Genomic DNA, 21918 nt, shown 5'->3' with positions numbered 1-21918 from the left:
CCCAGTTAACACAGAAAGAGAGGGACCGAAAAACACATCTATGAGGTGTCATTAACACCATCGCAGGAGTTTGCTAGGGAGAAGCGTCGACTTCCACAAGAAAACGACATCTCTGGATAGTACAATCATTAAATGTTGTGGCATCATGCCCCCTGAAAGTGAATGTCGCCCGTTACCTTCATTGATGTCGATTTGAAGGCCATAGACCCTATGCTGGATGACCCAATGGTCATCACGATATAAATAGAAAAAATTGCAGTTATGAAAACCCTAGTCGATCAGGGAAGCTCGGTGGACATCCTCTATTAGAAGATGTTCCAGAAGCTACAAATCCTCAAAAAAGGATATGCACTCTTATGATAAGATTGTAGGGTTCTCGTGAGAAAAGGTAGATACAACATGTTACATTGACTTGTATACAAAGTTTGATGAAGGTGGTCTATGAAGCAAAACTATCAAGATTCGTTATCTAATTGTCAACACTAACACCTTGGATAACACTCTCTTAGGGAGATCATCTCTAAAAAATTTAGGGGCGATCATAACAACACCTTAACTAGCAATAAATTTCCCTCTGCGTCAAGTGACATCATCACGGTCCATGTCATGAACCAAAGGATAACAAGAGAATGTTATGCCACCAATTTAAGGATCACACCTCCATCTCTAAACCATGAATGGCCATGACCAAAAAGGGACAATATGGTAGCCATGAATGATTTCGACCCAAGATTAAATAATGGTCTCTCAGTAGAGATCGACGAAGACACCACCCTATTGTGGCTCAAGAATGAAAGACAAAACACTAGGTTAAGAACCTCTTTAACCAAGTCTGAGGCTGAGATGCTATCTAAAGTCCTAAAAGACAATGTCGGTTTATTTGCATGGATGATATCAGATATGTTGGGTGTGAATCCCGAGATTTATCATACACAAACTCTCAATTACAAGGAAGCACGACCAATGTCAAAAAAAAAAAGAAAATTAGAAGAAGAAAAGAAGAACACAGCGAAAGAGGAGGTTGATAAGTTTATCAACGTCAAATTCATTCGAGAAGCTTGGTATACTACTTGTCTGACAAGTGCAATTACGGTAAAGAAAGCCAATGAAAAGTGAAAGATGTGCATCGACTACACGAAAACACTGACCATATACATTGAAAAATGAAAGATGTGCATAATTGAAACTATATACAGATACAAGATTGACATGGTCTAAGACTTGCACGGTTGAAGAGATCTAGGAAGCTTATCGAATACATGTTGGAAACTAACAAATAATTAAGTATGAGATTAATCCATAATCAAACATGTTAAACCATTTGTATTACTATAATAACACGAGGTTCGACACCTTTGACCATATCGATCGAGGCCCATCCTTGTGAAGGCACATTACCACTTGTCACCATTGGTGTTGCAACTTCTTTGGAGAAATTCATGCTAAATTTCTTAACAAGATCACTACATTACTTATTATTATGGGAGATAAAGAAAGAGTTTACCAAAATAATCACAACTGAAGCATACAAGGTTCTTTTTCTGTACAACAATACATGGAATCTCAAATCTTGTAAGCACAATTTGAGAATATGAAAATTTCTTAAAATATCAAAATTTGAATTGCTTTTGTGATTGTAATAGTTCTATAAAAGATTGATATAAAATTTTTGTTAGTTGAATTTGAAAACAGTTAACACTTTCTTTTTTACTGATTATGGATGTGTTAATTAATTATTTTCACTTTACAATTAATGCAAATAAAAATGTTTAATCGATTATGAAATAGTGTAATCAATTAATATCTTGTAACATGGTTTTCGAACTCTCTCGTTTAATCGATTATTAAAGAGATAATCAATTATCCTATTCTAAATTTCATTAGGAACTAACTAATCAATTGTACTAAAACTTAATCAATTAATAAAGTTAAAATCTTTTGAAAACATTTGTTTTTCACTTTTAAAAACTCATTTAATTTTTAATTCATTTTAGTATGGTTGGTTCCCAATTATAATGTTATGAATACTACATGTGAAACACTCAACAACAAACAAACCATGAAAATCAAAACTATCTAGACATATCTAGACATCTTGAGCATCTTTATCTTTAAACAATGTCATCAAAACATTTTTACATGAGACATGAATCACTTTTCAATTCCAACATCTTAAAAAAACTCTCATTTAAGAAAAATATCTAAAACTTCCACAAGCAATTAAGAACAGTTGTTAATTATGAAAACTATAGTTGTACTTTTTTAAAGAGATTTGAAAACCATTTTTGTTAAATACTAAAATAATTATAAATAAATATAATCAATTATTATGTTATTAATGTGATTTATAAAACATTTAGAACCAATTTAACAAATTATTATTAAATATGATTAATTATTTAAAAGAAATCAAATTGTTTAAGATAAATTATTATTATTATTATGTTTAATTAAATACAAAAATTAATTTTCAATACAAATTTACTGAAAATTATTTTAAAAATTAATTAATATTTACATTTAATCACTATAAAATAGTTGAAAGTACCCTCATCATCCTCTACGTCATCAAATGTAATCATGAATATGTCATCATTAAGTGCCGTAGTCATCTCTTTCTTCTTGAATATCTAATAATATATAATATACAATATTGATTTATTTTCATTAATTATCTAGATAAAGATAATAAAATACAAACCTTATCCCATTACATATTTATATCATTATATAAATGAAATTATAAAGAATTATACTTTCAAATATTAAAACAATTTGAAACAAATTTTAAATATAAGAAAATATATCTCACCAAGACATCGTTTAAACGACAATTGTTTTTTTCAAACAATTTTTTAATAAAAGAAAAATATTATTATTTTTCTTATTCAAAGAAGTGCTCAAATGACAATATATCACTTCAGTTATGAAACTTATTGGACAAGAAAAATAATTACATATATATTTTAAAAAGTGGTTTCTCAAGTCTGCAAGTTTAACAGTCAAATATGCTAAAATGAAACTAAATCCCATTAAAATAAGTGCTGAATAATATTATCGGAAAAGTAAGAGGACATAACATACATTAAGAAATATTTTTTTTATGTTAAATAACGATAAATGAAATTTATAATATAAAAAATAATTCACAATCTTCATCCAATTATGTAAATCACGTGAAAAGACTTAAAATTCCTTTTAGTTTAAAAAATTGAAGTGAATTCTACTTTTTTATCTCCAAGCTTAGATTTAAAAAAATATATTAAATTTACTATTCAGGGAATTAAAGTGTAAAAAAAAATGTTCCTTAAATTAAGTTTTTAGATTTTTATTTTTTAAAGATTAAATTGTTTTCTTTTTAATTTGGAAGAATAAAAAAAATTAAATACTAAAACGTTATAAAAATCTGATCCAGAATTAAAAGATAAATGAAATTAGATAATTCAAAGAAAGGCTGCGTCCTTAAAAGCTTTTCCATGTATCTTAGTTTTTCAGTTATAACTAGTATGCATTTTTTTATTATTACAATCATTGTCAAATAATTAATATAATTGTATTAATAGTATTGCCCGCTCAAATATTTATTTTTTTTATAAAAAATAATTTTTTTATTATTATTAAAATAGAATATGAAAAATCACCTCAATGCATGTTGATTGAATATCATTCTTGAGTTCTGAGGGTAAATTTCTTGTGAAGAAAATTTTCGTATGGATGTTGTAATAATGAAAGTTATAATTATGAGTTTGGAAACTTAGTTCTTGAAGTTTTCTTTAGCAAATATTGGAGATCTTTTGGGTTCATCAAGAAGTTTTCATATGTGTTGTATTTGGTTTAGGTGTAATTGTGACATTTTTGCTGGTTAGGGGTTCTTGGTTGGATTTCTTGTGTTTTGCTAGACATGGTGTTCAATGTTGTTTTCTGTAATACAGTTTTACTTTTGTATATTGAGCCTTTTCTGGTAGGATGCAAGAAAATGGTTTTAATATTTTGTAATATTTTCTTTTGTTAATAAGTTTGAGCATATAACTATAAGAAGTAATTCTCGAAAAAGAATAAACCAGTATAAATTTTCTGTTGTCTCGTCCTTGATCTTTTAATTTATGCACTAATTAGTTGTTATCAATTAGTTTAGAAAATTAACTTGTTAAAAGGTTATCTGTGAATCTTTCAATCTAATGATTCAATATAAGAAAGATTATAATTTTTTAAATTTGCAAAAAGGTTTTAAAGTTCCATTCATCCCACCCGTCTTAAACTTAGTTATATTATTTCTTACCATTTTCGATTAAAATTTATCCTTTCTAGCGTACTATTTATGTTTTTTTTTTTTCAGTTTTAGGGTTTGTGTTTACATGTTATACTTTTAACTTTTAAAAGGTTTTAAAGTTCAAGATTTAGGTTTATGGTTTAATTTTTCAAGTGTACAATTTAGGTTTCTAAAATCAATTTTAATTAAATTCATTTTACACTAAAAAAACAACTTAATCTTTCTTAAATTATTCCATTACTACAATTTTCTATTCATTCAATAATTATTCCATCATTCAAAATAACAAAAAACAACTTTGTTTTTTATAAGAAAAAAAGTGCAAAAAAACTTAGAAATGCAAAAGTCGTGCATGATAAGCACGATTTCAACATTTCGTGTTCAACAAAAGTCATCTTCCACACTCACGATTTCATTGTTAATCAATCTCGTGTGCATCATTCACAATTTCTGTGTAAAGCTTGTTCATACTGAAACGTGAACCTTGAACACGACTTCTATTATACAATCTCATGCATGTTAGTGCACGACTTATCTATTATGGAAATATTTATTTTTTACCTATTTCAAGAATTTAGGTTGTAAATTGCACCAAATTGATAAAAAACGAAAGAAAGAAGGAGGAAGAATAAAGAGCGAAAACTTACTTTTAAAATACAAGAATGTATTCATGTGCTAGGTACTTAGGATTTAATTGTATCACGTTTATCATTTTAAGTAGCTAAATTTTTCTTTGTTGAGATTGAAAAACAATATACTCATTTGTACTCTTTTGATTCAATACGTAAGTATATTTTCTTCTTATCTGATTTGATTTATAATAGTTAGTTTTTACCACTCTAACATTAATGCAAAACAAGAGATTCATTATGTGCATGTGTTACAAAGTCTATTCAAACTCAACACCTTATTATACTTCAACTTCTTCCCATTCCCATTGTATACTTATTCTTATTATTCTTAGTTCTTGGACTTCTTCCCATTATATACTTATTCTTAGTTCTTGTCAAACATTACTACTTGGTCCACTTACCGAAAGGTAAAATAAACCATCATCAAGTTTTTTTAAGTGGAAAGGATGAGCATGCCTTTATCATAACATATTTCAAATTATAAAAAAAAAATATCATATTACTTAATATAAAATAATTCTGAATTGTATAATCCAAAATCTTATTTTAAATTACATAAAAACAATTTTAGATTATCTAATCAAGATCAAGATTATGTAATTAAGTTATAGTATCAGATTTTATAATTCAAATTATCTAAAAATTTCCCAAATTTCATATTGTAAAATATAATTTTATATTGACAACAAGTGTTATGATATTAGGGGATGTAAAAAGAAAAAAAAAAATCGATTTCTTCCTGCACCCTAACAAATGTCTTCTTGCACCCATCATTTTCAAAGAAGATTGTTTTACCTTTTAAAAAATGACTTCCGAATTGCTCTATGGAATATATTTTTCAAAATACATTTTATTAATTCCAGATTTCCCAATCCAGAAATCAAAAAAATGTATTCCAAAAAAGATATTTCAAAATGACTTTTTGTATTCTGGATTTCTTATTCCAGAAACACGTTTTGCTTACGAACTCCTATTCCAAAATCACTTTTTTGCTTATGGAACCCTATTCCAAAATCACATAAAACTATTTAAGGATAATTTAAGTATTTAAAAGAATGTAGAGGTGTAGAAAGAAAAATGTAGGGGTGTAGAAAGAAAAATGTAGAGGTGCAAGAAGAAACTCCCCAATTAGTGAACCTACCAGCAGAATAGCTCAACAACCCAAAAAGAATAACAAAAATGGGAAGCAATAATAAATTTTCTACACCTCTAGAAAATAAAATGTCATGTTTAGTGAATTTAAATATAAATAAATTTCAATTTTCCTAGTACTGTCTAATGCAGTTATTTAAAAAAAAAACTACTTACATTTAAACTTAAACACCATCTCCAATAAGGATAATTTATAAAATATATTTTATTTTATGAAATCAAGAAAACTAAATGAAATTAATTAACATTCTTTATCAGAATAAAATCTAATTTTAACCAGAGTTTTTTGAATCAGAGGTTTTTCAGCTATAACAGAAACCAAATATAAAAATCTAGATTGCATTACTTGGGACTCAAGAACATTTTGAGTTGAAAATCAGTCCTTAAAAATCCTATGTTTCACTGTTATCCTTTTGTGCATGTCTCATGCCATCAGTTTCCTTAACACTTACCAATGGATGAAGATGGATGAGCCAATAATTGGTGTAGCCATCAAAGCCAACTCCACTAACATTTGTTGTGAAGAAAGAATTTCCCAGTTTCTGGAACCAACCACCCAAACAAGTAATAAGTCCCTTATCACTGACTTTCCTCAAATATATCATCATCTTCATGTAGCACTGGACTATTCTTCATGTGTGCAAGGCTTGCTTGGTTACTTCCATCAACCAATGAAGACCTAACTACCTGCAAATAAATCATTTCTTTTCTTCATCAATCCTATAATTGTGTGTAACATAGTAGAACAAAATTTGGAAACATAGTTTCCTGAGAGAGTTATTTTTTAAAAATATACCAAACATGAGAAACAAACATTCTCTACATTAAATTTCTGGAAAACTAATTTTTTTTTACTGACTGTCCATTACAGTAATCTAGTTACTTATAACTAAAATCTAAGATCAGTGTAGTCTAAAACCAAGTATTAATAATATTGGAGATCCCATATCAATTATAAATTAGGACATTTCATAGTTTATAAGTGAGTGCAGACCTCATCTTATAAGTTGGTTTTATAAGGTTGAGTTAGACATAAAATTTACTTCTTAATATGATATCAAAGTCATTTAGAGTCTATCCAATGAGAGAGGCTACTCTTTGAGTTGCATCAAAGAGATGTTGAATGTCATTAGCAAAAATATAGTGCTTAGAATTTCTAAGACATGTTCAACTGATTGCCATGGGAGATCATACTACTCGAGACGCACATAACCGATTTCACCAGAACAAAGCCGATGGTGGACAGCAGCAGCAGGGCAGTGATTACCAGAGATAGTGGACAGAGGTGACCAGGGCTATTGATACCAACTTGAACAAATGAGATGGAGAAAGTACAGTGTATAAAACTTACACTGTTTTACCTTTTTATTGATGTATGTGTGTGTGTGTGTATATATATATATATATATATCTCAGTGGAAAGAGGCAAGGCACTTAATTGGAACCCTAAACTAAAGCTGGGTACATACAAAAGAAATAATAATAAAATAACATTACATTTCAACACATGCAACATACTAAATAATGGCGACATATAAAGAATGCACCAGGTTGCAAACTCCTATATGAAGACAAGGTGACAGCTAAATTGTTTGTTAACCTAATGGCAAGAGATCTAACTATAGTTATGCGTTCTTGTAGGGGGAATTTGATCTCATGGAGAACTAAGATGCAAAATACAATTGCTTGATCCAGCAGAGAAGTTCAGTACTAAATTGAAATTAGCTTCTCCACAAGTTAAAATTAACTTATGCATAGACTCATTTGTACTCTCATAGCTTATTTGTTTTTTACTTGGGAAAAAACTAATTTTAGCTAAGAAGGAACTTATTTCTTTTTTTTCTTCTTAATCTTCTAGAAGTCCTTTTGGAGAAGCTCCCAAACAGGCCCTACATGTTACAAGGCTTAAGCAACATCTCCAGTAGTTACAATTTGGAGATATTTAGGGACTGACCTATCCATGACAACCAAGTTGCTCTTCATATTGCATCCAATCTAGTCTTCCGTAAGTGAACTATACACATAAGATAGATTGTCCTTTCGTGGGAGTAACTGCTCTCAAGAAAAAAAGCGACTAACTTTGCTAGCTCTAGTGACCAACTGATCAATATTTTCACAAAATCTTTCATGGGATCTTGCGTAGATTGTAACAAGCTTGGTGTATGACATATACACTTTAGCATGAGGAGGGTATTAAAGATACGGTTGTGTAAATGGGGAAATATTGTATAGTCTTAATTTTAAGGAGTATGTTTTATGTTTCTTTTGTTTCCTACTACTGTATCATTACTATTCCTTATAAATATAAAATCATGCATGTGCTCATAAGACAAATTCCTATAAATCTTTCTATATTCAAGATACAATATAGTTTTGTATATTCTAAAAGATCAATGATACTCACAACAAAATCCTTGCTTCTTGTTCAAACTCAAAAAAAGAGACATAAGTAGTCCAGCATGTATGCTTTATAGCTATTATGTAACCCAAAAACAAATTGTTGCTTGATCAAATGAAGCTCAACCCTGAAATCTACCATCAAAATGGTAACTGCTTTGACCATGACTAAATCAAACTCCAAACATACCATCAGTGACTAAAGATCTTGGCTTTAACTAAGACCTTCGATGAGTCCAAACAACAATTGCCAATCCCAGTAGGCTTCACCACTTCGTGACCAGATGTATTTGGAGACATATAGATTACAAACAGCATAAAACCGGGTACACAATTTATACCATAAATTTTCTGGGCAAGATCATATGATATTACATTCTCTACCGACAATAGACAAACTAGTATAAAAACATAATCAGGAAGCAAGCACACATGCAGTTTATAATTTTAAGATACAAAAGAATATACAGCATAAGATCTAATTTTAAAGTCGATAATAGCATATAACAGGCTCAGATAATGCAACCTTTTCAATTTCTTCTAAAAGATTCGTATTCTCCTTTAAGTACTGTATTGCTTTGTCCCTTCCCTGTCCCAACCTGTTTCAAGACACCAATTGGATGGTTAACATTAAACCATGCAGACTTACATATAAAAACAACCCACCAACCATTTGGACAAAGAATGGGGAATACAAGGTAAAGGGAGAGAAGAAGGCATTGAAGAAAAACCAACTTTTGTTTCACAACTGATTAGCTTGCTAATAAATTTTACATTATATATTATTGCATTGTTAAGTCCTTAATTTGGAGGACACACCCAGATAACAGAGAGAACAATGAAAGAGATCATTAAATAAGTAAAAAATAAGTACTAAGATTCAGAAAGTAGAGACAGTACCGATGGTCTCCATAGCTGTACCAAGAGCCCTTCTTTAAAACAATATCCGTCATTTCTGCACAATCTAAAATGCATCCCTGCATTCAAAAGAAAGAGTTAAAATAATGATATAGACTAACAGGTCTAAAGCTTTTATGCTGCAAGACTCACCAGCTTACTGATTCCCTCTCCAAATATAATTTCAAATTCAGCTAGTTTGTAAGGCCTTGATACCTACAACAACTTATTGAGTTAAGGACCTCTTAAACATAGTTTAAAGTCAATGAAAATACAGCATAATATTTGCTAAAATATCAAAGATATATCTCCAAATATCTTGGTTTTATCTTTAGAGTAATTTAGAGCACCTTAGATGAACTCAGGATTGATTTCCATATTTTATTATATCTCCTAATTTGAAATTAGGGGTTAGTGCTTTGTATAATAGTGACATCTCTTAATGTTGTGTTGTATACCATACATATGCTATATTTAAAATCTTATAATAGGGCACACGAGAATAAATCATGGATACAAAGAACCAATCAAAATCCCTAATTTGTAGTAACCTATATTTCCATATTTGCATGTAATAGATGTCCTCATTCAAAAATATTTTTACAACACTCCCACCTTAAGCTGAAGCAAACATGTCATATGAACCAGGCTTGTTAAAATATAGACAGCATATGATCCTTTAAATGACTTTGTGAACATGTTGACCAGTTGGTCACTACAGCTAACAAAGTCCGTTGTAATTTCCCTTCACAAACCTTTCTTACAAATCTACAGACTATCTTTATGTGTTTAGTACATTCATTGAAGATCTGTTTTGACTCAATGTGGAGAGCAACTTGATTGTCACAAATAGGTTCAGTATCTTCAATGTCTCCAAAGTGAAGTTGTTGAAGGAATTGCCTAAGCCATGTAATTTAGCATGTACTTGCTATCAATAGTATGGGAACCACCAAAACACTAGCGCTATTGTTTCAATTGCACACACTAGTAACTCATTTGCTAGCATCTCTTAGTCTTCTTCCCTTGGTCCTGGATTGTTGACACTCTGCATTTAACCACATTTCTGGTAATTGTTCATTTTCTCTTTCCTTTTCTACATTTGCTTATGCCAATGATTCCCAAACCTAGTCCAAGGGGATCAACACTAACCACTAACCAATCCCATTACTGTTTAATTACCTTTACAAAAGACATTGCTACCACGCATGCCTAGAGTTTAGGACAGATGATTGTCATTGAATGAGTCTCATGGCCTCTTCTTTTTCTCTACTCCATCATGCTTACTACTTGGGATACTTTGTCTCCCTTATCTTCAAATATTGGTCCCACAGATGAGGTTTCTCAATAGGACCTCATGCATGGACATATTAGAGGTTGGTAGAACCCCTCCGTAATGGTCTTTAAAAGGTTGCTTGGTGGGACCTCACATTTAATTTTACTGAAGGTGTTGATAGGAAGCACCTTTGTAAGTACTACCTGTAACTAACCAGAAATTTGTATTGCTTATCGAGGAACCAGGTCCTAGCCACGTTCCGACCATGGGAATTGATTACGATGAGTATGATCCTTCAAAGGTGTTTGATTCCTAGAATTAGGAATGGCCAATTATTTTTTTATACTATCAAGGTTATTTTTCTTATTTTTGAGTAGTAGAGACATGAGGCACATAGTTTTAATTCATTACTTGTCATGGACAATCAGTACTTTATCAACAAATTCCTTCATTTCCTTTTTAATTCTCCTATGTCTTTGGATGTATGTTGTTTCGGTGGAGCAAAGAAAAAAGAATTACTCATTTTCACAATAAATTAGCAAGGAGTTTTGTCTAAAACTGAAATTTTCCGTTAGTGTTTGTGATGTAGTGAAGATGGCTTGTTACATGAAGAATAAGTGGAAGGGCAGAGTCCAGTAAAGGAATTGGGACTGGGGAAGAGTCTGGCATGGCCTCACAGGCAGGAACAGCGGCATGTTCATGCTCCACAATGGATTATTGGTATCACTGGTATGTTTGAAGAGGGAGTCCTCATGTTGAATTTCCTAAAAGACGCAAAAGAAGGACAAGAGGAACAAGAACAACCATTGAAAGAGACTCAGGAGATAATGTAGCAGACTTAAAAGTGTCACACAGCTGAGGAATCGTCGTGTTGAATCTCCTAGAAGACATAAAAGAAGAACAAGAGTAACAAGAACAACCATCAAAAGAGACTCAGGAGATAATAGCAGATTCAAAAGTGTCACACTGCTATCCAATTTTTATACACTGTCACAATAAATCTAGAATAAATTATCACAAGAAACAGAGAGACTGATCAATGACAAGTAAAAATGAATCAAAATTGCTAACTTTGGAAAGTATAATAAAGGTCAAGTTTCAAGGGATTATGTTATGCAGCACTATAAAAAATGAACAGAAATGTTTTAAACAGAAAACTTCAAAATTTACAAATATTGTCGCTTACCTTGCTCTTTTGTACTCTTAAACGAACTTTAAGGCCAATTTCTTCATCTCCTTTAGCCTAAAAGAAATTGAAACCAAAATGAAAATGCAACCAGTGATGCTTCATTCAAACAACTTTGACATCGCAGTCAAAAAGATAATTTCAGTAAAACTGCTGATAGTTTGTAGTTGAGATGCCTCTGGGAAACAGGAAGGTTTAAGATGATATAAAAGATTATGCTATGATGGTGTTATTGAGCTTACAGACTTTATCTTCCCTGCAGGACGAACTTCTAGCCGAAGTGACGCAAAGAACTTCAATGCAATCCCACCACTGGTCACTTCTGGATTTCCATAATAGACACCAATCTACAGAAGTAAATTAAAAAAAAAAAAAAAAAAACTAGAGGTTTAAAAAATCAAATATAGACATTGAACTCCATTGATTGAGGAAGCAGTTGGAATTTACCGTAGTCATAACGAAATGTATGCAGTCATCCAAAAGGAAAGTTAGACTAATCAAACACAAGTACCTTATATCTTATTTGATTCAAAAATATAAGAGTGCAACCAGCTTTAGATGCATTCCCAGACATTTTACGCAAAGCTTGGCTCATAAGACGAGCTTGTAATCCAATTTGTTGCATTCCAATCTCCCCCTGTGCATTTAAACGAAAAATCTAGTTAAAAAAATGCACTCCTTAAATTATAACCAGGAGTACCTAAAATCAAAAAGTAGTTGTTTACTTCAATTTCAGCTCGTGGAGTGAGAGCTGAGACAGAATCCACACAAATGAGATCTATGGCTCCAGATCTACACATTCGGTCTGCAACTATAATATGGAAAGTTCAATCAATTCATAGACACCAAACAGCACCCTGCTATTGCAATATGGACAGCGCAAATATTATCTTTTCCATTTGAACACAATCACATTAAAGGCAAATATATTACTCTCAAGAGCCATCTCGCCATGATCAGGTTGGCATACAATTAAATTTTCTACATCCACTCCTAATGCTTTAGAATATGCAGGATCAAAAGCATGCTCTGCATCAACAAGCATTGCATTGCCTCCTAACTTCTGCACATCATAAAAAAATAGCATATTGATCCAGAATTCTTTTTTTATATTAAGTGATTCTTCATGATCAATAATTAATGATTTGAAAAACTCCAAACAGAAAAGTTACCTGCACTTCTGCAATAGCATGAAGAGCTAGGGTGGTTTTCCCACTACTTTCTGGTCCAAATATCTGGAAAAGATATAGCAGATAATATCAGCTTGACCCATGACAGAACAAATGAGTTAATAGTGTGTGTGAATGGGGATTTTAAGAAGGTAATATACTTTTATAGAGAATTTGAAATATTTTATGATAAAATATGTTGTTTAATAAGGAATTTGAAAAGAAATTGAAATTCTAAAATTTTATGAGTAATTTGAATTTCAAATTTCAGCAAAAGTAAGAATTCAAACTTTTCATATGTTCAAATTTATGTCACTTCCATTTGTACTCTCTCCTTGGCTCAGCCTTAGTCAAGGCGCCATCAACTCAGTTAAAACCAATCAAGGTGTCGTTAACTCAACATCGTGTTTTGACCAATGTTGGCAAAGATTTCTTTTAAGCTAAAGTCAACCGAAGTTATTTTTCATCTGACCTCGTTTCGGTTATTTTATTGTCAATGTAGGCCAGTGATACTTCCCAATCAAAGTTGGTTAGGGTTTATTTGGTCAACATCAATAGTATTTTTCAACTGATGGCAAACACAATTTTTCGGAGTCTCGGGCCCACTTCTCTCTACCACATAAGCAGCACTTGACGCGGTAAGGTGAGATTTAATGGAAATGACCAATTTGTGTACTTTTTAAAAAACATAGGGACCAAATTGATTTTTTTAAAAACCACTATACTAAATTGAATATTGACCCTAAATGTAGGAACAAATAAGGTAATTATACCATAAATATATATCTCATTCTTCCCAATCCATAAATGTAAATAGGTTATATGATCACAAAAAGAAAAGAACAACAACGAGATGTATAAAGGCAATACCTCTACAATTCTTCCTTTAGGAAGACCACCACCTAAAGCACAGTCCAAGGTCAAACAACCACTGGGGAAAGTTTCACTGCAAACATTCAAGATGAAATACAAAATCTGTGATGCCATTTGATTCACAGAAAATAGTGACAGGGTATATAAACTGATGTTTCTCTACAATTTAGGTGAGACAGAGAACATATATATGGAGAAAATGCATACACTAAAGCTCCACCAGCACTGCCCAGTCTTGTAACACTTCCCTTTCCAAAGGAGCTGTTTATATCATTCATTGCTGCTTCCAGTGCTTTTTGCTAGAATGGAAATTTATTGTCAGATTGAATACACTTAAAATTAGAAACATATCTCATCAACAATTTATAACTAAGGAGAAACCCTAGTAGAAGAATAAACTACTAATTTTATGACCGTGACTGACTATATTTTCATCAGAAACCTAAAATCAATTTAGGCTTAAATATGTTTTTAGTCCCAGCAATACGATTAGTATGTTTTGATTTTGGTTCCCTAAAAAAATTGTTTCTTTGTTTTCCATCCTATAAAATTTGAAAGCACTAAGTTTAGTCCTTATAAAATGTGAGTTTCAATTTAGTCCCAAAAAAATATTTTTCACTGATTTTCATCCCTCAAAAATTCCAAATCACCATTTTTAATGCCTACTATTCATTTTAAGATAGATAAATATAATTTATTTTATGAATCTTAAGAGTTTCTTTTACCTGTTGCATGCTAACATTACATCACAATACTGGTAATGTGTCACTTGGAATGGTCACTTAACCTTTTGTTCAACACATAACCAGTTCATTAGTGTCATGATACTAGGGATCAAAAAGTAATAATTTCCAATTTTAAAAACAAAGAAATTTTTTTACAGGGACCAAAAACAAAACTCACTTATTTCACAGGGACTAAAACCATATTTAAGTCATCAATTTATAACAAATATGGAACCATATATCCTAAAATTGACATGCTAAATGAATCTAATGGACCAGTAAAGGAAACATTATACTTCCATGAGTAATGAGATCAGGGAAAGTGCATAAAAGATGATATGGTGAAATTTTCTATATCCTTATGTCTATCCAAAAGGTGTATTGAATATACGATGATGTCAAACATTTCTAGAAACAATAAAATATCATACAACATCATACCCAGATAGAATAACTCTTCATTCTTTTAGAGTACCATATCTCTTCTATTAAACAACAATTCTTGATAAGCAGAAATTTATTCAATTCCTTCTAGCACTATCCATAAGCCCCACTAACAGAGCATGATGAGATGGCATTGATTAATGACTATAGGTTGCCTACCAACAGTTGACATGGCTATAATGTAGCTTAGGTGGGTAAGGACATAAAATTGATTTTGTTAGGAGGTTGTGGATATTTTGATTAGTTCTCTTCTTAACTTTTATTTCTTATGCCTAACCATAGACACAACCAACTAGACCAGCCACCACTGCTATCATTACCAACTTCCCAGTTCCCATGTCATCTACAGAAAAGGAAGGCAAAGAGGAGGCCAAGAAGGAACGAATGGATGTGAAAGCAGGGTACATGACTAAATGAGGAAATAGAAGGAGGATATTGAGCCCCATGGTGAAGACTAACTAAGACCATGGTATCTGTGGCTGATTTAAGAACCATATTAAGAACATGATAAAATTGCAATGCTCATTTCACAAGTCAATATTTTCTATGCAAGGATATGAGAATTTCCACATGCATACTCCTCTTCGCTTCTGTTCACAGGAAAACGAACACATGAACAACATCATACAAATTCATTTTACATTGCTCACTTTGAATTTGGTATCCTTACGGTTTAAAGAGAGGATGAAGAAGAGATTTAGATTTCGTGTAAAATGAACTTTTAACCCCAAGTGATTACTATCAAGTATAAGTAGCTAACTAATCTGTAAAACCTAACTGAGTACAAACAAGTATATAAGCTCTATAAAGCTAACTTAGAGTTAGGTAGGAGGTTAGAAGACGCAGCTGCACTACTATAGTAGCCGTTATACCTATACTATTGCTGTACTAAAATAGAAAAGAAAACTATATTTTTGCAGACTAACTATACTCTAATATAGCTCAATAGAGAATGTCACAAAATGCAAACAAAACTTCGTTTCAACATTTTTTAGTGATTGTCGTCCCCTATCCCACCTACATGGCTAGAGATTTTCAGAACTATACATACAAAGAAATCAACAAGCCCACCAAATTCAAGTAAGCCCTTAGGCAATGTCTTATGAAATGTCCTTCAAAACCTAGATTTTTGTTAGTCCAATTTCTCTATCTCAAGTTAAAGCAACACAGCCACAGCATAACATCAAACACATATATCCAATGATCACTGAACCAAGCACTTAGTAATGCAACTCAAAATAGTACAATAAACAAACAAATAAAAATCTCTTCCAAGTATGTTTAAACAGACAATAAAAACCACACAAAAAAGTCCTGAAAAGGTGATCTTTTTTTCCATAAGTGAAAGTACCAACAAGAGCACAAACGCAACCACCCACTTCAAAAGGAAAGTGAAACCTTCGTGAATGAAATATAACCAGGGCCCAGAAAGCAAAAGGGTTCATAACCAATAACAACAGCAGCAAAATGGAGCATACCCTATCAATGAAGCGAGGGTCGAAGTCACCGGAGAGAGCACCATTGGGTCGGCCTTCAAGTTCGCATTGAATATTTGCATGCTTGAAAGCGGTGACAGCACGAAACCTTAGAGGAAGAGGGAACAACAGAGAAGAAAAGAGTGGTGCCTTGAGAATAACACTATGGGGTTTCAGAGGGAACATCAAATCCATTATTGCTGGAACAAAAATGAAGATACAAAAAAACGTGTTTTTTTGTTGTTGTAACAGAGATAACAGGGAAAACAAAAACCTGCCCAGACAAAAATCTATATCTTCGGTCTCGTTAGTTGTTCAGTATAAACATATAAACAGGGTAATAGAACATAAATCATGAAAATCAAATAATCATCTAAATGCACTTATTAATATTTATAATATAATATTAGAATGTAATACTCTAATATATTTTCAATATTTCTAAAAAAAATATTTATCTAATTTAAAATTAATGTTGAAAAAATTACTATTTCAATTTTTTCAGACATAAAAAACAATTGGTAGAAACTAAAATCAAAATTCACTAATTTTTTTCATAATTAAAAAGAATAATTTTAAATTTTAGAATAATGAGAAACGAAGAAAAATTATATGTACCCAAATAAAAAAAATGAAAATAGAATACTAGAGTAAACTTATAATTTTTTCTAAAATTCAAGAATTAAAATAACAAAACGAAAATAGGGAGACTAAAATCTCAAATAAGAAATTAAAGAGACTAAAACTCCAATTTAGCCAAAAGAAATAGTTTCTAAAAAGATGAGTTTTAAATGTAAATGTAAAAATAATAAATTGAAATTGGTTTTAAATAAAAATCTAATTTTAGTTTTTTCAGAAAATTAATGATTACTTTAATAAAATTGTTAAAGAATTAAAAGTAAAAAGTTTTTATATTCACGTGCATAAGAATAAGAATATGGTCCCTTCATTTTCTAAAATGGACTGGTCCGAGCTGAACAAGTCACATCATTCAACATTGGAAACCGATAAATTGGATGAATTGGTTATATCAAATAAAATAAAAAAATACGTAATAAATAAGGTAATATCCTCTAAATTTGGTAACTATGCGATAAATCAGGTAATATTATTTTATTAAAAATATATATTATATATGACCCATAAATGAAATAACTCACTATTAACATTACAAATAAGCATTGCTATGCAAGAGAATGTACGCTTTAATCAATATATTATTCACTCTTATACAGAGTACTTACTTTATCATTGGAGAACCTTTTACAAGTTAACTCTCGACCAAGAACTAAGGAATGAGTACGAGAAAGGACGAAGGAGGAGCTATCATGTACTATCTAGGCCTTATAACCCTATACAGGTACAATTGGCGCCCACCATGGGACCAAGATAGAGTCAAAGAGCAGCAAATGGTTTCGACAAGGCATATGGCAAGCGAGAAAATGAAGGAGGCCGAGCAAATAGCTATGCTCCAAACCTAACAAAGAGATGGCAGAAATGTGCCAGAAGAACATGGAGGAGATATGAGTCCTACGTCAGAAGAATAAAGAGGAAATATGAATCCTTCGAGAATAGAATGATCAAATGAAGCAACAACTAGCCGAGATCGCATCTGAACTAGGACCTCGAAGGCCAGACCCAAAAGTCAGGAGACCACCACCTAGATGGGGTCCTCAAGGATCTGAAAGTTAGAAGACAAGCCTCCCCAGAAAAATTCGAGAATACAAAAAATTAGGAGAAGACTACCATTCTTCGAATTCAAACTCATCAATCCTCCACGCCCCATTAATCACAACATGCTCTCATTTTGGAAGAGGAACATATGAGACATCCCTTTACTGATCAAATCATGGAAGCAAAACTTCCTCCTAATTAGAAAGAAGAATGGAAGGAAGATCAACCAAAACTTTATAAATAGAATATGACCCCCAAAAAGTGGAGCCCCCTTCATCTCATTGTGACTTCCACACATCTAAGAAGTTTCAATTACGACGAAATTTCGAACCCCATTCGGCTGAGGAAGTTTTGTCTTAACATGACAATCCCTCTTGATGCCCAAAGACTTGACTCGGTTAAGGAAGTTTTACCCTAACAAGGCAATCCCTCCCGATGCCCCAAGGCTCGGTTCAGTTAAGGAAGTTTTTCCCTAACATGGCAATCCCTCCTGATGTTCCAAGGCTCGACTCGGTCAAGGAAGCTTTGCCTAACATGGCAATCCTCTCGATGCCTAAAAACTCGACTCAGTCAAGGAACCTTTTCCTCGACATGGCAATCCCTCTCAATGCCCTAAGGCTTGGCATGGTTAAGGAAGCTTTGCCTAACAATCAACAATCCCTCCCTATGCCTAAAAATCTCTACACTTCGGCTAAGGAAGCTTTGCCCCAATGTGGCAATCCCTCCCGATTAGTGATAAACCAAATAGTTAGCTCGGTAAGGAAGCATTGTCTCAAACGACAATCCCTCCCAGCAACTAACCTAAAATAGCTTTTAACCACTCCTACATGTGGGATCATTAAACAAGAAAAATGCAAGGTAAAGCAACTAATCAAAATTCAACTTATTAAATTGAGCGGAGTAGAACGTTCAGTCGAAATTCATACTTATGAAAAATTGCAAAGCAAAAACACATGGTCAGCAAACCATTAATGATCAAAATTGTCACTTCCTACCTCGAGACACCAAATGGTCATATCTAGGATCTTCTGGAAGGTTCTCCCTTAAGCTTGGGGGACAAGTGTACCAGTCGGAGCCGAACGAGCCACATCACTCGACATCGGTGACCGATCGAATGAATTGATTATATCAAATAGAAAATAAAGAGATACACGATAAATCATGTAATATCCTATAAATCTGGTAACCATGCAATAAACCAGGTAATATTGTTTTATTAAAGAAACGTATCAAATAAGGCTCATAAACGAAATCGATCATTATTAACACTCTAAATAAGCATTGCTACACAATAGAAGGTAAACTTTTATCATTATATCATTCACTCTTATACAGAGTACTTACTTGATCGTCAGAAAACCTTTTGCAGGTTAACTCTCGACCGAAGGAATGAGTACAAGAAAGGACAAAGGAGGAGCGATCAAAGGATCATAGATAATTGTTCCAACCAGTATCATGTACTATCTAGGCCCTATAACCCTATACAAGTACATAAAGTACTCTAATGATTTTGAATAAAAAAACTTCTTTTTTTTAGTCTTTATCTATAGGTTGGTATGGTTATATTATTTGTCCCTTGGTTTCTCTTTGTATTTTTTTTTTCATTACAAGTGTAATAATTTTATGTTCTAATTGGTCTAGATTTGAGGTTCTTTTTAATATATGAGAATAATTATAGCGAAGTGACTGATGGCAAAAGTGATTATAATAATGATAATAATATGTTCATTGATTATTTAATAAAAGCATTTATGTTAGAGAGGTGATACATTTATAGCAATACTTATCTCTACACCACTCCAAGATGTGATGTGGCATTTTAAACAGCATGGCATTGGACGTGTTGGTGGATGTGTGGCAAAGTATGAGGAGTAGAAAAAGGATAGTAGAGAGCGTGAAGGGTTATGTGTTGTCCCTTGTGTGAAGGTGTGTTGAGCTTAAGTTATGGCTTGTGTGTCAGAGTGGCGGTGTGGGCGACGAAGGCATAGCAACGAGGTGGTTCAACCAACATGGATTGTGAAGGTTAGTTACTATAAACTATGTTTTTTCAGAAAAATATTGCAAAGTAGAGGGAAAAATTATTGTTGGTGAATGTTAGGGTAAGGGTGAATGTTGTACCCTTTTGGAAGGGGGCGTGGATGCATAGGGGGCGATTGTATTTGTGGCATTATCAATGATAATTTGGTGCCAATTTCCATATTTGTTTTGAAGTCATGTTGGAAAGTCGTTGTAGTTGTTGATTTGGATAGCATGGTATGTACCAAAATTGAAAAGTAAATCGCTAGTTGTTGTTTAAGGAAATATCTAGCCATGGTTGAATTAAGATGAATGTTGGTCCATTGAGAAAAAGTAGGCGGATCATGTTGAATGTTGAAAGTACCTTTTGAAGTTGAAACACTCCTTTGGAGAATAGGAGAATAGTGGAGTATTAGTGAATATAGATCAGGATAGGTTGGCCTAGAAAAGAATTAGATGTGTGTTGTGTGTAGGTAATTTATAGTAATGTTGTAGTTGATAGTTGGATTTGATAGTTGGATCATAGGAAGTACATTTAAGAAGGAAACAATAATTGGGAAGTGTTACAATATAAAGTATTTATGTTTTCTTATATATTTTGTTATTTATTGTTTTGTAGATGCATTTGAGGCATGAAAAATGAAGGAAATGGATGGAGGATTGATTTGGTGCAATTTTCGCTTAAGCAAAAATAGTTTCATGCAAGCAAAACTAGGGTCGAAACCAATATAATGTCACTCAAGCTAAAACAACAAACTATAATGCAATTTCATTACTAGTTTTTTCACTCAAGTGTGGATTAAATCGCTCAAGCGAAACAAACAATAGTGAGATGATAAATGTTGAGGTCGATTTCGCTCTAATGAAATAATGTTGTCTTAAGAGAAAGAAATAAAGCAATGTCAAGTTTCACTCAAGTGAAAAAAAAAAATGTCGCTTAAGCGAAACCAAGATTGATACAAAGCCTACATTTGAGTCCCATATCACTCAAGTGAAATACAACTGTGTTAAGTGAAAAATGGTATAGGTTCACAAATTTGGACATGAGGCGACTTTCGGTCAGGCGAACCCATCATCGCTTAAGCAACCTCGTGCATGGATTAAAAGCTAATTTTGCAGTCAATTTCGCTCAATCAAAAAAAGAACTCGCTTAAGCGAAAGTGTGATTGATATGATGCTTAGATTCAGGCTTTATATCGCTCAAGCATAATAATGTTTTATTAAGCAAAAAATTGTATGGAAAAAGGTTGGATACAGGGCAAATTTCACTCAAGCGAACCCACCATTTCTTAAACAACTCCATGGATGGATTGAGAGGTAGTTTCAAGGTTATTTTCGCTCAAGCAAAAAAGTGTCGCTTGAGCGATTTATACTGACTAGCAGTTTTAAAGAGAGGGAAATAAGTTTTATAATTTTTGCTCACACTAAATTCCCACAACCAGGGAGTCGCTCCAACTCTGTTACATATTTCTCTTCCTAACCCTACTCCATTCGACGAATCTAGTTCTTCAATTACCACCATAAGTTGAACAAAAAGCACCCAATTAATTTGTCATTCTTCTATTTATTTTTTATTGTGTTATTTGTTGTGCCATTCTTCTAATTGTTTTATTTAATGATGAATGTAATATGTTGGTTCATTTGCACTTGTTGTAGTGAGATGAATTTCTTTTTCTTCATTGGTAGTGTATTTACTTAGCATATTACATGTTCAAGCATGAATTAAGGGATTGCC

General features: G+C 32.3%; 1 protein-coding gene across 1 annotated transcript; it reads right to left on the bottom strand.

Annotated features, from left to right (window-relative positions):
• Positions 1–6368: 6368 nt before the first annotated feature.
• LOC137831493 (DNA repair protein recA homolog 1, chloroplastic) lies at positions 6369–16815 on the bottom strand. The gene is made up of 13 exons (XM_068639189.1): positions 16497–16815; positions 14057–14148; positions 13847–13922; positions 12980–13042; positions 12741–12870; positions 12533–12618; positions 12319–12444; positions 12050–12154; positions 11808–11864; positions 9502–9564; positions 9352–9428; positions 8978–9050; positions 6369–6741 (listed from the first exon to the last, which is right to left on the bottom strand). The coding sequence occupies exons 1-13, from the start codon at positions 16686–16688 to the stop codon at positions 6634–6636; spliced, it is 1248 nt and encodes a 415-aa protein (XP_068495290.1). The 5' UTR covers positions 16689–16815; the 3' UTR covers positions 6369–6633.
• Between the last annotated feature and the right edge of the window lie 5103 nt (positions 16816–21918).

Source organism: Phaseolus vulgaris, chromosome 11, assembly GCF_000499845.2.
Source record: "Phaseolus vulgaris cultivar G19833 chromosome 11, P. vulgaris v2.0, whole genome shotgun sequence".
NCBI classification, from domain to species: domain Eukaryota; kingdom Viridiplantae; phylum Streptophyta; class Magnoliopsida; order Fabales; family Fabaceae; genus Phaseolus; species Phaseolus vulgaris.
Note: the sequence above shows the minus strand (reverse complement) of the source record. Positions and strands in the feature narration are given on the sequence as shown.

Excerpts from the sequence above, each read along its gene's own strand:
- LOC137831493 (XM_068639189.1), bottom strand. The coding sequence starts at position 16,688 with ATGGATTTGATGTTCCCTCTGAAACCCCATAGTGTTATTCTCAAGGCA. Across the intron at positions 12,155-12,318 it reads TGAATCAAATAAGATATAAG|ATTGGTGTCTATTATGGAAA; the intron begins GTACTTGTGTTT and ends TTACTTCTGTAG. Across the intron at positions 9,429-9,501 it reads GAGAGGGAATCAGTAAGCTG|GGATGCATTTTAGATTGTGC; the intron begins GTGAGTCTTGCA and ends TTTTGAATGCAG.